We start from the raw sequence: 14,262 nt of genomic DNA, 5'->3' as shown, positions 1-14,262 counted from the left end.
GCAGGTCACGTGACCTGTCGGTGGCGGCTCCTGCCAGCCAGTTGAAGATTGAACCCCTACTGCAGGGAAGCACCCTTGACAGATGGCCAGTAATGGTGTGGATTCAGTGTTGCCAGATTGGAAATGTCCAAGTATCATACCAGAAGCTCAAAATTATCATATTTGGAAGAAAATGATCGTACATGAGACAAACGTGCAGAATACAGCTATTTATCTAGACCAACAACTTTTTTACACAACCTGCAAATTACCACAATAGATAAAAAACTAGATAAATAACTCCACCTGTGAGTCTGTCATTGGAAGCCTGTGTGTTGCCAGATTTTGAGGGGGTTCTTGCCGTCAAGATCCATGAAAAAAAAATGACCTAATGGTTAGAGAGTAGGACTCGTAACCCAAAGGTTGTGGGACCACATGTCACGTCACTCACTTCAAAAATTCAGAAATTATCGTACGTTATGGGATTTTTTACATTATTGATCATACATCGTACAGAGGTCAAAATTATCGTACAAATATGATAACTATCATACGTCTGGCAACACTGGTGTGGATGCTGGGTCAAATGCTTTATGTAACAGACCTGTTCAATACACGTGAATTCTGAGTGTTTCCATTTGTTTTAAGCTTCTTCTTTTTTTAATTCCCCAGGTGTCACGTGCCGATATCAGAGCGCCCGTTGTTGGGTATGGCCACTGCAAGTGGAGAAATTCAGTTGTACAAGCTTATGGAATCTCAGGTGACAAATCACTCTCATGCTGCATGAGGAATTGCACATTCAAGGACTGTTCTAGATGTAATAAAAGTTATCTCTATTGACACCAATTATTATTTCAGCTTATAATAATTAAAGAATGCCACTGCAATTATGTTGGAAATGTATAACCTGAACTCCTGAATGTATAACCTAACTCTTTTAATAAATATCAAGCAATATTTTAAAAAGTTAAGGGGGAAAAAAAGAAATATTATTTTTTAAAGCATTTTTAATTAAGCTAGATACTTAAAATTTATATTTAAATTATTAATAATTAAAATAGTAATTATATTATTTATATTGCATTATATGAATTATTATTGTAAAGGAATAGTTCACTCAAAAATAAAAATTCTGTCATCATTTACTCACCCTCAAAGTTGTTCCAAACCTGTATGAATTTCTTTCTTTTGCTGAACACAAAAAGAAAATATTTTAAATATATTGTTATCCAAGCAGTTTCTGGTCCCCATTGACTTCTATAGTACTTTTTTTCATATTATGGAAATCAATGGGGAACAACAGCTGTTTGGTTACCCACATTCTTTAAAATATCTTCTTTTATGCTCAACAGAAGAAAGAAACTCATACAGGTTTGGAACAACCTGAGAGTGAGTAAATGATGGCAGAATTATCATTTTTGGGTGAACTATCCCTTTAAATATATTTATAATACTGTATATAATTTGGAGGTTTGCTGAGGTACTCTTGTTGAGAACCACTGCTTTAGATACTGTAGGCACTGGACACTGTGTTAAGATGTTTTACTGCTGTATTTGTACTTCATTAAGTGTCTTCTGCCTGTCTGGACTGTGTCTCCAGTAGCAGGGCACCTGCGTTCTGGAGTGTGAGTTGAGCACAAAGTTGGGTCCTGACAGACTGGCCTTGTCTTTAGACTGGTCCACAGGGAGAGGTGAGAGGTAAGGTGCGCTTGTTATTGATGGATTGATGTTTTGGCATTGCATTGTCTCTGTATGTAATGGTTACTGTTGTGTTTTTGCAGCAGTGATGTGCGTGTGGTGTGCAGTGACTCGAGCGGCTCTCTCACAGCGCTGTCTCTGGGGGAAGCCAGTTTAACCGCTGTGTGTCAATGGAAAGCTCATGACTTTGAAGCCTGGATCTCAGCATTTAGTTACTGGGATACACAGATTGTTTATTCAGGTATGAGGGAAAAGAGCAAGCTAAAGGAACCGTTTGTGGAGCTGTTGCATGTATGGTCATTGATTCGGTGTTATTAATCTAAACACTACTAAATAATTTTGGTTCTTTGAAATAAAGCTGAAATAAAATAAAATATAAATATTAGATGAAAAACTTTAACTTAAAAAAAGTGTCCTTGGCAGCTAACTAAAATAAACTGAAAGATAAATAATAAAGCTAAATAGAAATATTAAAAAAAGAATAAAAATGACAAGCTCATAAAAATTACTAAACTAATTCAAATTAAAATTGAAAAATATAAAATAATGCAACATATGAATTAATACTATAATAGCATATAAACAATACTGAAATAACACTGCATTGATTTATCTTTTCATGTAAATGTATTTTTTTTAGATAAGAGATAAGAAGCCTTTATTGTCATTGCATTTACAATACAACTCAATTTCGAATGCATAACACAACATACTACACACACTAACATAATTAATGTTATCAATATATCAATTATTTTTATTTAATAATCAATAAATAGAATTGCACTGATACTGTACTGTATATTGCACAAATGCATAAATAGAAAGAGTGAAAGATGCACTAATAAATAAACTATGACAACTAGGGGTGCAGAGACATTATGTGTGTTGATTAGAAGTATGGGATAGGAACTGTTCATGAATCTGGAAGTCTGTACTTTTATTGACCTATAGCGTCTTCCTGAGGGCAAGAGGTCAAAAAAAGAGTGGCCGGGATGGAAATAATCGGTGACAATCTGTTTTGCTCTTGAAAGATAGCGGGTGTTCGCAGTGTCCTGGAGTGAGGGAAGAGGGAAGCCGATAATCTTCTGCTCTGTATCAATGACCCTCTGAAGTGCTGTAGAGCAGCCAGCATACCACACTGTGAGGCAATATGTTAGGATGCTCTCTATTGCAGAGCCTTTTTGACAGTGGCTGTGGTGTTGGTAGACCAGGAGAGGTTGTCAGATATGTGGGTTCCCAGGAATTTAAAGCTTTGTACTCTATCCACACAATCCCCATTTATGAAAATGGGAGGAGGGTCAGCCCTGCACTTCCTGAAATCTAGAATAAATTCCTTTGTTTTGTTTTTTGTATTCAGTACCAGGTTGTTTTCAGAGCACCATGCTGTCAGTCACTGCACCTCGTCTCGGTAGATGGACTCGTCATCTCCTGAAATTAGTCCTACTAGGCTAGTGTCATCCGCAGATTTGATTATAGAATTGGAGGCATGAACAGGAATACAGTCGTGCATGTACAGTGAGTACAGCAGTGGGCTCAGCACGTAGCCTTGTGGGGAGCCAGTGCTGAGTGTAAGTAGTGGAGAGATGGGAGCTGTGCTTGACAGATTGTGGACGATTTGTGAGAAAGTCCATAATCCAAACAGATGTTAGTGGAAAGATCCAGGTGAAGCAGCTTCCTGATCAGTATGTCTGGTAATATGGTGTTAAAAGCAGAACTGTAATCGATGAAAATCATGCAAACATCATCCATGGTTTCTGATTTGACCATCTTAACTTTTGTGTACCTGCTGTCCCAGGTGGTGATGACTGCAAACTTAAGGGCTGGGATCTGAGAATGGGTCCCTCTTCCCCTTCCTTCACCAGCAAGAGGTCAGACAGTAGCTATGTATTTTTTTTATCCACCAACAGTCTTTATTAAGTCACTGCTTAACTTCATTATGTTTTATATGACTGTTTCATGGTGTTTATGCAGTCATTGTGAGTAAATACTGCTGTCCTGTCACAGACACACTATGGGAGTATGCAGCATACACAGTAATCCTCATCGCGAGCACATACTAGCCACAGGAAGGTAAGTGCTGCTCAGTCAAAAACCCCTGGGGTACATGGGAGACCATCTCTAATATATTTTTTGCATTCCTGTTTGCTCCAACAAGAAAAAAAATCCATGATTGCGTTTCCATGACTTTCCAAAAGCTACAAGAAACACTGTAGAGAAATTGATTATGTGAGTCAGAAGAGAGATGTCAAATTTACAGTCACTCCCTCAGCAGCTGTATTAAGGTGTGGTCACATTTGTGAAATTTCATGGGCAAAAAAGGTCCACTGTCTCTTGTCAACAGTGCTTGAAGTGGAAAAAAAGAAGTGCCCCCCCCCCTTATTTATTTATTTATATTAAATAAATAAGTACTTTTTAATAATTCACAATGTATGTATAGTGCCACAATCAATCAATCAATAATAAAAGTTTTCAGTACAAATTAGCACAAGTCAAGCTGCGATACCAAACAGGACCACAGGGAGACGCCAAAGACCACTAAATCGCCTGCCTACTATACGGATCCATTCAGAATCGCTGACCACCGCATAATCAGCGTTCATTATAAAACACTCTTGCATTTAAGCCAAATACACGCTGAAAATAATAATTTTACTGAAATCTGGACATAAGTCACTGTTCTTTCCACAATCGCTGATGAAATCGGCCGTGTTTTCTCTGAATTAGGCTGTTTTGAACTTACTGTTGGAATTCGTTTACTGGGTCCTTGGACTTTGCAGGAGTTTAAAATGATTTGATCGCAAAAGCCTTAAGATATTATTTTCGTTATAAAGTACTGATTCAAATTAGTAATCAATAATTAATTATTATTCTACTACTCTGCGTGCCTCCCCTGACATGATCTCGCGCCCTACACACTCCGCTTGCATTCATTCACGTGATTGGTCGAGATGAGAAGTGATCCCGCCTGGGTAGTGTGATTTATATAGTGTGCCGGTACGCACAAAAAAGTGCAGGTACTCTAAAGGCTAAAATATAGAAGTGCTAGTATAGATACTGCGTACCGGCCCACTTCAAGCCCTAGTTGTCAATAGTGTAGTGGTTTATGAAGCACTCTTCACATCACAGAGACATTACTTTCAAGCCAAGCAGATTTCAGTTGGGTCCGTGTACTTTTGCGTCCATTCATTCATTCATTCCATTCGTTTTTTAACTATAAACGAACTACTGTATTTTTAAATGCTATGCTGAAAACCAAAATTGTACACACAAAATGCTGCCCAAAAAAGTGAAATATTGACTTCTTTTCAGATTTTTGTTTGACTTCTTGCACCTTTAATTAACATTTTCAAAATGCACAAATTAATTGAACAATGTCAATTTTACAAGTTTTCTTTGGCCAAATTATTTAGAAGTAATGCTTTTCACAGACGTTTTCACAGAAACAATGCAGAGACCTAATACATTAGAGACCTAATACTTCAAAATCTGATTTTAAAACAGACATTGCAGAATTCTGGGAACTTTATCATTATGAAATTATATGTTGTGGTATAATTTTGTCATAATTTTAAATGATGTGTGCTATCTGGGTAACCCTATCAGAGATGGTCGCTCAAAGCATGTACAGTTCATCGTGTTAGAGCACTATACACAGGAGGTTTTAATATGGTAAATATAGAAATATAATATAGAAATATATAAAGTTATAATTTCTCCTACTTCTCTAGATACAGGCAGACCCGTTTCCAGAATCAAATCACTGAGACTTCTGAAAATTAGTGAGAATGCTCTAGCCTTAATGCAGCCTACATCTATTTTGACATATTTTTGCCTTGTCTATTGTTATGGTTATCACTATTATTGCATTGAGGGTGACATCCACATATAAATGCCGCATTTATATGCAAATGTCACTCCTGAAACTTTGCAGCGTGTAAGCGGTCACTGGTCCTCTTAGCATCATGAAAAACAAAACTTATTCTGAATGGATTGTAACCAAGAAAGCGCGCAAAGAGCAAGCAAAAAGCGTAGCTCGTTTCAGTTTATCGTGATCTCACAAAGTTCCGTTATAATCAATGAAGCTGTACACTGCACAATGAATCTCTTACTTACATCATGTTACACTTTGTTTGTTATGAGACTCCCGAGCATGCAGCGCTGAACAAAACTGTGGTGTTTTGAGTGGATTCTAACTTAACCCTTTAAACCCGAGACCCCCATGAAAACAAATCATAATCAAATTACTAAGCAACCACTGAATGAAATAACACACAATAGGTATCATTTTAAAGCTTAAAAACACTTTTTAATGAATGTAATTATTTTCACCTCTTCAATGAGTGCCAAGTAGTCCCTCTAAAACGGAGTGTACCACGGGCGGGACGCCCCCCTCCTCTGCGAAAAATTACTAATCATATTTTTCAAACCACTGCCTTGATCAACTAAAAATGGATATCATTTGAAAGCTTAGAGTTTGAACTTTATGTTTGTGGATGTAGCCAATTTGAAGTAGTGCTGAGTTATTTGCTGATAAATGAAAAAAATTAATTCCATAATTTACTAAATGTTTTTTTGTTCCATGTACTCTAATATATCAAAAACATCATACAGCTCAGATACTCATATGTCATTTGAAAGGTCTCACAGAGCAGAATAAAACAAGCATAATTGTTTGGGGCTTTGACTAAATTCAGCGAGGCATTACTTCAATTTCAAAACTGTCAAGGGCTAAGAAAAAGGCGACCTTGGTTCCAAATACTGTGATTACTTCATGATATCACCAAAACAATTTATTCACATACAGCTCACATGTTGACAAGAATTTTTCCCCTACCTTATTTCTTTCCTGAAATATTGAATGTCAAATAAGAAAGATATGAAAAATTTCCCTTAAGCACACTAATTTTTCGTACGCTTTTATCAGCTATTTCTCAGCAGGAGAATGTCCAAATGTAAAGATTTTTTTTCCTAAAAATACAAAGTTTTCTATCAAACGGTACCTACCTTTTGACTCTCATTGCTACAGTTTTGTGTGAAAAAACATCTCATACATGTTTTTTAGGCGTGAAAAATTATCAAGATCATAAAAACATCAAGACAAAGGTTTTCATAAAGCAATAGTTTACCGGTAAGCACATCAGTAGCGCGAGAGGGCGCTTATGGCATCTGTATAGAGACGCTAAAAAAGCTAGAAATTAAATTGAGCATTTATATACAGTACATAAAAAAAACAAGCTTTATATAATTTTTATGATTTTTAATGAAATATGAATTTTGAATAATAAAAAAAATGTTTGTGTCTGCTTATTCTATTCATCAATGTTTGAACCACTACAGAAAAAAACGCATTTTCCGTATTTCATTTCTGGGTTAAAAAAATTAAAAATGAATGGACGCAAAAGTACTGTTGGCCAATGGCGAATTCGCTTGATCACACAATATTTAAACATATGACAAATGTACATGTTTTTTTTCTTCTCTTGCAGCTATGATGAGAACTTGTTGCTCTGGGATGGGAGGAACATGAAGCAGCCCTTGAGTGAGACTGCAGTGGGTGGAGGTGTGTGGAGACTCAAGTGGCACCCCAGTCAAGAGCACCTGCTGCTAGCAGCATGCATGCATAATGATTTCCACATTCTCCACTGCCAGAAAGCTATGGGTAAGAATTACACTTACTGATGTGCCCCTTTGTTTGTAAATTACAAAATGTACACTACTGGTCAAAAGTTTGGGGTCAGTGTTTTAGTTTTTTTATTCAGCAAGAATGCATTAAATTGATCAAAAGAAACAGATATACATGTTATTTCTATTTCAAATAGTTGTTGTTGTTGTTTTTTTTTTACAAAAATGTATCATGGTTTGCACAAAAATATTAACCAGCACAACTGTTTTCATCATTATTAATAATAAGAAGTGTTCCCCGAGCATATTAGAATGGTTTCTGAAGGATCAGGTCACACTGGAATAATGGCTGCTGATAAAATGTGCTAAAATAGAAAACGGTTCTTTTAAACTGTAATAATATTTAACAATATTACAGTTTTTACTGTATTTCTGATCAAATAAATGCAGCCTTGGTGAGTATAAGACACTTCTATCAAACATATTAAGAATCATACTGACCCCTAACTTTTGAACATTCTTGATTTTGAATTCTACTCTTAATGCTTTTTTTTTTCTCCCTGATATTCATGTTTGTAGAGGGACAAGATGCACCATGCCCAGTTCTGGCCTCCTATATTCTACACAACTCCTTAGCATATGGAGCAGACTGGTCCAGACTCCCCCTAAGCAACTCCACGCCCCCCTCTCCTCAAGAACCTCCCCAAACCAGCGTTGGGCTCACAGAGTCTGGAGGCCATCTCAGGATCCAGTATGAATCGCCCACCGGCAGCTTTGACACCTCTCTGGAGGACGACTCGGGGCGGTACATACCCGACCAGTGTTCTTTACCAGAAAAAAGTTCAATTCCAGACCCCTTCACCAGCCCTGCTAGAGACTCCCAGTCTCTGTCCTGCCTGATGGCTACCTGCTCCTTCTACGACCACATGATGCACGTGTGGAGATGGGACTGGAGCCCAGAGGAACAACAGAAGCCGTCTGAACCCGCCCCCTCTTCCTGAGCACAGCCGATATGATGGGCTTTAAAAAGCTTTTAAGTTGAGGTTATTTGGACCTGCACATTTCGATGCATTGTGTTGCTGTAACATCTACAGTATTGCTTAGCACTCAGTATATGCAATTTTTAGATACTCTATCTTTATTTCAACTGAATGTCAATTTCTGACTATATATTTTAGCTAGAAAATGTAAAGGACCTTTTCTAGTTTTACATTGAGAACCAGACAAAGACCTTTTATAACAAATAAACCACAACCCTATTAATAAATACAAGTGTCTACATTTATTTCTTTTGTAAAATTGTGTTTCTCTAAGGTTGGGGTTTTAAATGTTTTAAATACCCCCAAATATGATTATACCTTTGCAAGAGACCCCCATCCTAAAATTTAAGAGGCATCTATATTTCTGGTTTCTACTTACATTATAAAAGAATATTATTATTATATATCTAAAATATTATTTGGACAATATTTAGTTTCTATTTAGGTACACAGTATTTTTCTTTTCTTAATCACCGTAGTAATGTTTTATTAATTTACTCTATTTAATCAAACGTTTGTTTAAAAAAAACATTTTTTATTATATCATCTTTTATGATCTAATGTATAATAATATTTTTTTTTACAGCATATGTCTAAAGTATTATTTGGAAAATATTCAGTTTCTTGCAAGTTGCATAGTTATGTTTTCTTTTCCTATAATCATAGTGCTGTTATAGTACTATATTTATTTATTTTATTTACTTATTTATTTGAATCCATTTATTTAATCAAAAGTTTGTTTATTCATCGATTTTTTTTCTTTACTCATCTAATTGTCATTTTTATTGAAATCTGATTTTTATATTTTTCTGTAAACATTTCCATTGACCCCAACCCCAGTTCGAAATTATTCACTGGCAATATATCAGTTTTGCTAAGGGTTGGACCATATTTTCATTCCAGTAGTTTTTTTAGAATTTCCAGAAGAGCTAAATATGAAATGGTTTTAATTTTTCATGACTTCTGTTCATTGAAAAGTTTAAGAAAACATCACACACTTGTTTACAGTCCATCAGCAAATCACTGAAACACAAAGTCCATTTAACGAACAAAGTTCCTGGGATGCATCTTGAACAGCTTCCCCTCTTGTGTTTTCTCTAATCCATATTTCTCAAGATTCTCCTCATTGAAAACCCCTTCTTCAATGTCTCTCTCGATCTGTGGGGCCACCACTTGATTGAAGAGCATCTCTGGAGTCATGGGGTGCTCTGTCCCTGATGGGGTCTTGTATGACACATACGGTTTCAGGTTAAATCCTTCCAGATCGGGCACCACAAACGCTGGTATCATGGCCTGTACAGGTATGAACTTTCTGCTGGAGGTGAGGACTCCAGTGGGTCTGGCGCCTCTGCTCTTGTAGAATGTCCTGGGCCCGCGCTTGCTCGTGAACTCAGCCATTCTGTCAGCTCCTCTCACGAGCCCCCGTGCCAGAGCTGACAGCACCCCCATTTTACAGTGATTTAACTGCAGCAACAACCTGTTCAGAAATCATTTTATTTTAATTATGTTTAGAACAATTTCATAACATTACTTAGGCAAATTAATTAAATTTTTAACAATGTTACACTATACATCACATTGTTTGAATGAGATATAAACTGAATACAATTTTACAGTAGTAACAAAAATGGTAGTATTTCTGTTATTTGGGCATGAACTGGTTGCAACAGTATGTTAAGAAGGAGTTACAGCAGCTGAACTGATGCTCCATGTGCAGTTGTAGGTTGGCACTCAGCATGAACATTGTAGATATTAATACATATTAACTGTCATCATTAATAAATGATGTATCAAGAATGACAACAAAATTAACGTCTTGACATCGTTTTAAAGGTCGTCTTACTTTTTAGAAACACTGGCTCAAAATGAAGAATGAAAGCTATTACAGATGTGCTGTCAAAACAGTTCGCGATAAAATAACGAAAACGTTGCTGGCCACGTATAAAGTATAATGTAATGAAATATAATGTAGAAATCAATAAAAAGACACACAGTAACCTTGGACAGTGTGCTACTGTGCTTTCAAGAAGATCACACTGTAGTCCCACGTTAAGCGTGGTAAAGAAATCCACTGTGATTGGCCAGATCAGCATGGAGAGAGCCAGTAGGAGCAGCGAATACTGATTAGCGGCTTTGCGTTCGTCCTCGAGAGTGTTGCCATGTCCGATTGTTATTTACATTTACATTTAGTCACTTAGCAGACGCTTTTATAGTAAGCATGAACATTGTAGATATTAATACATATTAACTGTCATCATTAATAAATGATGTATCAAGAATGACAACAAAATTAACATCTTGACATCGTTTTAAAGGTCGTCTTACTTTTTAGAAACACTGGCTCAAAATGAAGAATGAAAGCTATTACAGATGTGCTGTCAAAACAGTTCGCGATAAAATAACGAAAACGTTGCTGGCCACGTATAAAGTATAATGTAATGAAATATAATGTAGAAATCAATAAAAAGACACACAGTAACCTTGGACAGTGTGCTACTGTGCTTTCAAGAAGATCACACTGTAGTCCCACGTTAAGCGTGGTAAAGAAATCCACTGTGATTGGCCAGATCAGCATGGAGAGAGCCAGTAGGAGCAGCGAATACTGATTAGCGGCTTTGCGTTCGTCCTCGAGAGTGTTGCCATGTCCGATTGTTATTTACATTTACATTTAGTCACTTAGCAGACGCTTTTATACAAAGCGACTTACAAATGAGGACAATAAAAGCAGTCAAAACTAACAAAAGAGCAACAATGTATAAGTGCAAATGACAAGTCTCGGTTAGCCTAACACATAGCAAGGTGTGTATATATATATATATATATATATAATACACACACACGTATATACACACACACAAACAAAGAAATACAAGTAGATATAATAGAAAAAATAGAAAGCTAGTGTTTTGTTTTTTTTAAATAAAGAACAAAAAATAAAAAAGATAAATATAAAGTAGAATTATAATAGAATAGAAAGTGTTGGAGTTATAGGGTCAAATAAAGATGGAACAGATGTGTTTTTAGTCATTTCTTAAAGATGGCTAAGGACTCAGCTGCTCGGATTGATTTGGGCAGGTCATTACACCAGGAGGGAACAGTTAATGAAAAAGTCTGTGAAAGTGATTTTGTGCCTCTTTGAGATGGCACAATAATATGCCATTCACTTGCAGAATGCAAGCTTCTAGAGGGCACATAACTCTGAAGTAATGAACACCTGTATATATATATATATATACACACACACAAAATAAGTAGATGGAATACATAAAATAGAAAGCTAGTGTTAGTTTTTTTATATATAAAAAAGAAGATAAATAGATAAAGTAGAATTAAAATAGAATAGAAAGTGCTAGAGTTAGAGGGTCAAATAAAGATGGAACAGATGTGTTTTTAGTAATTTCTTAAAGATGGCTAAGGACTTAGCTGCTTGGATTGAGTTGGGCAGGTCATTCCACCAGGAGGGAACAGTTAATGGAAAAGTCTGTGAAAGTGATTTTGTACCTCTTTGAGATGGCACAATAATGTGTCATACACTTGCAGAACGCAAGCTTCTAGAGGGCACATAACTGTGAAGTAATTCATTTAGGTAAAGGGGTGCAGAGCCAGTGGTGGTTTTGTAGGCAAACATTAATGCTTTGAATTTTATGCGAGCAGCTACTGGTACCCAGTGCAAGTTGATGAACAGAGGTGTGGCGTGCGTTCTTTTCGGCTCATTAAAGATTAATCTTGCAGCGGCAATTTGGATTAATTGTAGAGGTTTGTTATAAGTTTCTTTGGGTTTGTTTTTTTATATATATTACTGAGTCGCAAGTTGCATAGTTTTTAAAATTATAAAACAAATATTTATTTAAATTATTGGAATTAAAATATATGTATAATTATTAAAAAGACATTAATTTGCAAAAAGTTGCAGTTTATCACAGGCTAATATATAGGTTTATGATAGAGTACATCTCCGATCAGTGAAATTAAAGCATTTCTGTTGCTCCATAATCCAAATCCCCAACGTAAGAAACTGGGCTCGTTTAGGCTTATTTTGGGCCTGTTTAATCGGACTGTGTGGATTGTTTTCTTGAAGGATCTGGCTAATCGGTGGGGGACTGACATCGTGAATGGAATTCTTGGGAGACTTTAAAGTGCATTGAGAGTGACAAAAACAGATTGAAAACGCCGTTCCGATGGTATTTTCCATTTATTTATTGACATTATTTGCATGTATGATCTTCGCGTCATACAACCACATAATGTTTTTACAATGTTGTGATTACAGTGATTAACAGTGTATTTGATTACAAGTGCATGTTTACAGCCGCGGCTTGTGTGTAAACAACAGAACCACATCCCTCCTGCAGCCCGGCCTAAAGCAATCTAATTCTCATTTCCAATGTTTTTTCCATTCTGTGCAACACACTTGAAATTGAAGTTTTAGCGTCACCTTCGCCCTGCTTTGAGCGTTTGACCTTTCCCCCCTAGCAGAGGGTCTCATGAATCACATACAGAGTATCAGACTGCAAAGAGGGATGACAGGCAGTATCAGATGATTCCCTGATTCAGGTTGTTACAGACAGAATCACTGTCATTTTCATTTGTAGTTTTGTAAAAAGAAAAAAAGAAAAATTTAAACAATGTTGCCATTTTTAAACATTTTGAAAACTGAAGAAATATTAGAGGTGAAATACAAATACATACTATTTGATGGTAATGGTGTCAACAGGCCATCATGACTATGTGCTGGGAGATTCAAATTGCAAATATTTTCCCATCACATTTGTTGCTATGACACATTTTGGAAAGTGAACTGCTGTTGTATGAAGTTTTAACTCCTATTTAGTAGAAATAGGTATTATGCTATTTTAATGTTATAATTAACAGTGGGTCTCTGAGGGTTAAGCATGTACATAGAAATTGCTTCATGCCTCTTTAATAGGCGTAAGGCATTGTATATTTTAAGAACATTGTGAGTTATAAAATAAGCATGATGTAGATAATTCGATTTTTAATTTGTGTCAAATGTGTGGATTTCTACTTTCTCCTTACTGTAAGATATGGAAGAAAAAGATGATGTGCACGATATATATCCGGTAATATATTGTTTTTGATTTTAAACAACTGGCTAACACCCAGTGAATGTGAGTGTTTGTGAACGAATAAATACATATATAAAGCCAGGCTATTTACTATTAATCATCCTTCCTGCTAAAAGGATCTGCAGTACACTTCTTAAAGAGACGTATTTTACTTATAAGAGTAAACTGGACTTTGTCCAAAAATATCTGTCTTGTAATTTACACAGTGAAACAATCATTGACCAGGACTGTGTTCAGAGAAGCTCCCCATTTCCTAGATCAACCTCACCTGAGATTGAAAAAGTAACCGTTATGTTAGCAGATTTGGTCCTATTGGGCAGGCTCTTTTCCTGTGTGGTTTATAATGATGATTTTGTTGTGTTTTTGGTAGCTAGTGCTGCCATCTGGGAGTGAGATCAAGGCTCGCATGCAGCAATCCATAGAGGATCAGTTACAGAGCACCATGGTATATGACAATTCCACCTATGTTTTAGTGACTCAGTGGTCCGAATTGTTTGTCTTACAGACAAGCTTTATTAATGTCTTTATTGTCATTTCATAATACAGTGGACTGGTGTGCTGTGTCACGAATCCGGTCCATGAACTTCCAATTTCATTGACTCTCGCACTACACACTGTTGCACATCACCCCGGACTACATTTTCCATCATGCATTGCACTGATTACACTCAGCACGGATTGCACACAGCTGTTTACACTGATTGCACCCAGCTGTTTCATATCACTCCCTCACTATTTAACACTCACTCTGATCCCTTCCCTCTGCCGAGTATTGTTTCAGCAATTATCACTCCCCTAGTGATAGCTACACTACAGAGCCCTCAGTCATTTCC

At 36.4% G+C, this 14,262-nt stretch overlaps 2 protein-coding genes and 1 pseudogene across 5 annotated transcripts in view; 2 read left to right on the top strand and 1 right to left on the bottom strand.

The window, feature by feature from the left end:
* LOC107592312 (diphthine methyltransferase) overlaps nucleotides 1–8,569 on the top strand; it is a 10,024-nt gene extending 1,455 nt beyond the window's left edge. The window contains exons 3-9 of the mRNA XM_016281780.1: nucleotides 652–739; nucleotides 1,583–1,677; nucleotides 1,761–1,918; nucleotides 3,476–3,548; nucleotides 3,685–3,750; nucleotides 7,167–7,339; nucleotides 7,882–8,569. Coding sequence (XP_016137266.1) covers nucleotides 652–739; nucleotides 1,583–1,677; nucleotides 1,761–1,918; nucleotides 3,476–3,548; nucleotides 3,685–3,750; nucleotides 7,167–7,339; nucleotides 7,882–8,303 — 1,075 coding nt within the window. The 3' untranslated portion in view covers nucleotides 8,304–8,569. The remainder of the gene's footprint in view (nucleotides 1–651; nucleotides 740–1,582; nucleotides 1,678–1,760; nucleotides 1,919–3,475; nucleotides 3,549–3,684; nucleotides 3,751–7,166; nucleotides 7,340–7,881) is intronic.
* A 720-nt stretch (nucleotides 8,570–9,289) lies between these two features.
* On the bottom strand, nucleotides 9,290–10,944 carry LOC107592314 (39S ribosomal protein L41, mitochondrial-like). 4 transcript variants are annotated; one of them, XM_016281784.1, is made up of 3 exons: nucleotides 10,823–10,851; nucleotides 10,043–10,085; nucleotides 9,290–9,819 (listed from the first exon to the last, which is right to left on the bottom strand). In XM_016281784.1, the coding sequence occupies exons 2-3, from the start codon at nucleotides 10,078–10,080 to the stop codon at nucleotides 9,384–9,386; spliced, it is 474 nt and encodes a 157-aa protein (XP_016137270.1). In that variant the 5' UTR covers nucleotides 10,081–10,085; nucleotides 10,823–10,851; the 3' UTR covers nucleotides 9,290–9,383. The 4 variants fall into 4 exon arrangements, with proteins under 4 accessions (XP_016137270.1, XP_016137269.1, XP_016137271.1 ...); XM_016281783.1 differs by lacking the exon at nucleotides 10,043–10,085 and having other exon boundaries at nucleotides 10,823–10,944; XM_016281785.1 differs by lacking the exons at nucleotides 10,043–10,085; nucleotides 10,823–10,851 and adding an exon at nucleotides 10,186–10,326.
* Nucleotides 10,945–13,317: 2,373 nt separating this feature from the next.
* Nucleotides 13,318–14,262, top strand: part of LOC107592370 (patatin-like phospholipase domain-containing protein 7) — a 12,339-nt pseudogene continuing 11,394 nt past the window's right edge.

The sequence above is a fragment of the Sinocyclocheilus grahami genome, unplaced genomic scaffold, assembly GCF_001515645.1.
Source record: "Sinocyclocheilus grahami isolate Dianchi unplaced genomic scaffold, SAMN03320097.WGS_v1.1 scaffold152.1, whole genome shotgun sequence".
Lineage (NCBI taxonomy): Eukaryota > Metazoa > Chordata > Actinopteri > Cypriniformes > Cyprinidae > Sinocyclocheilus > Sinocyclocheilus grahami.
This window is presented reverse-complemented; position numbering and strand designations above follow the sequence as displayed.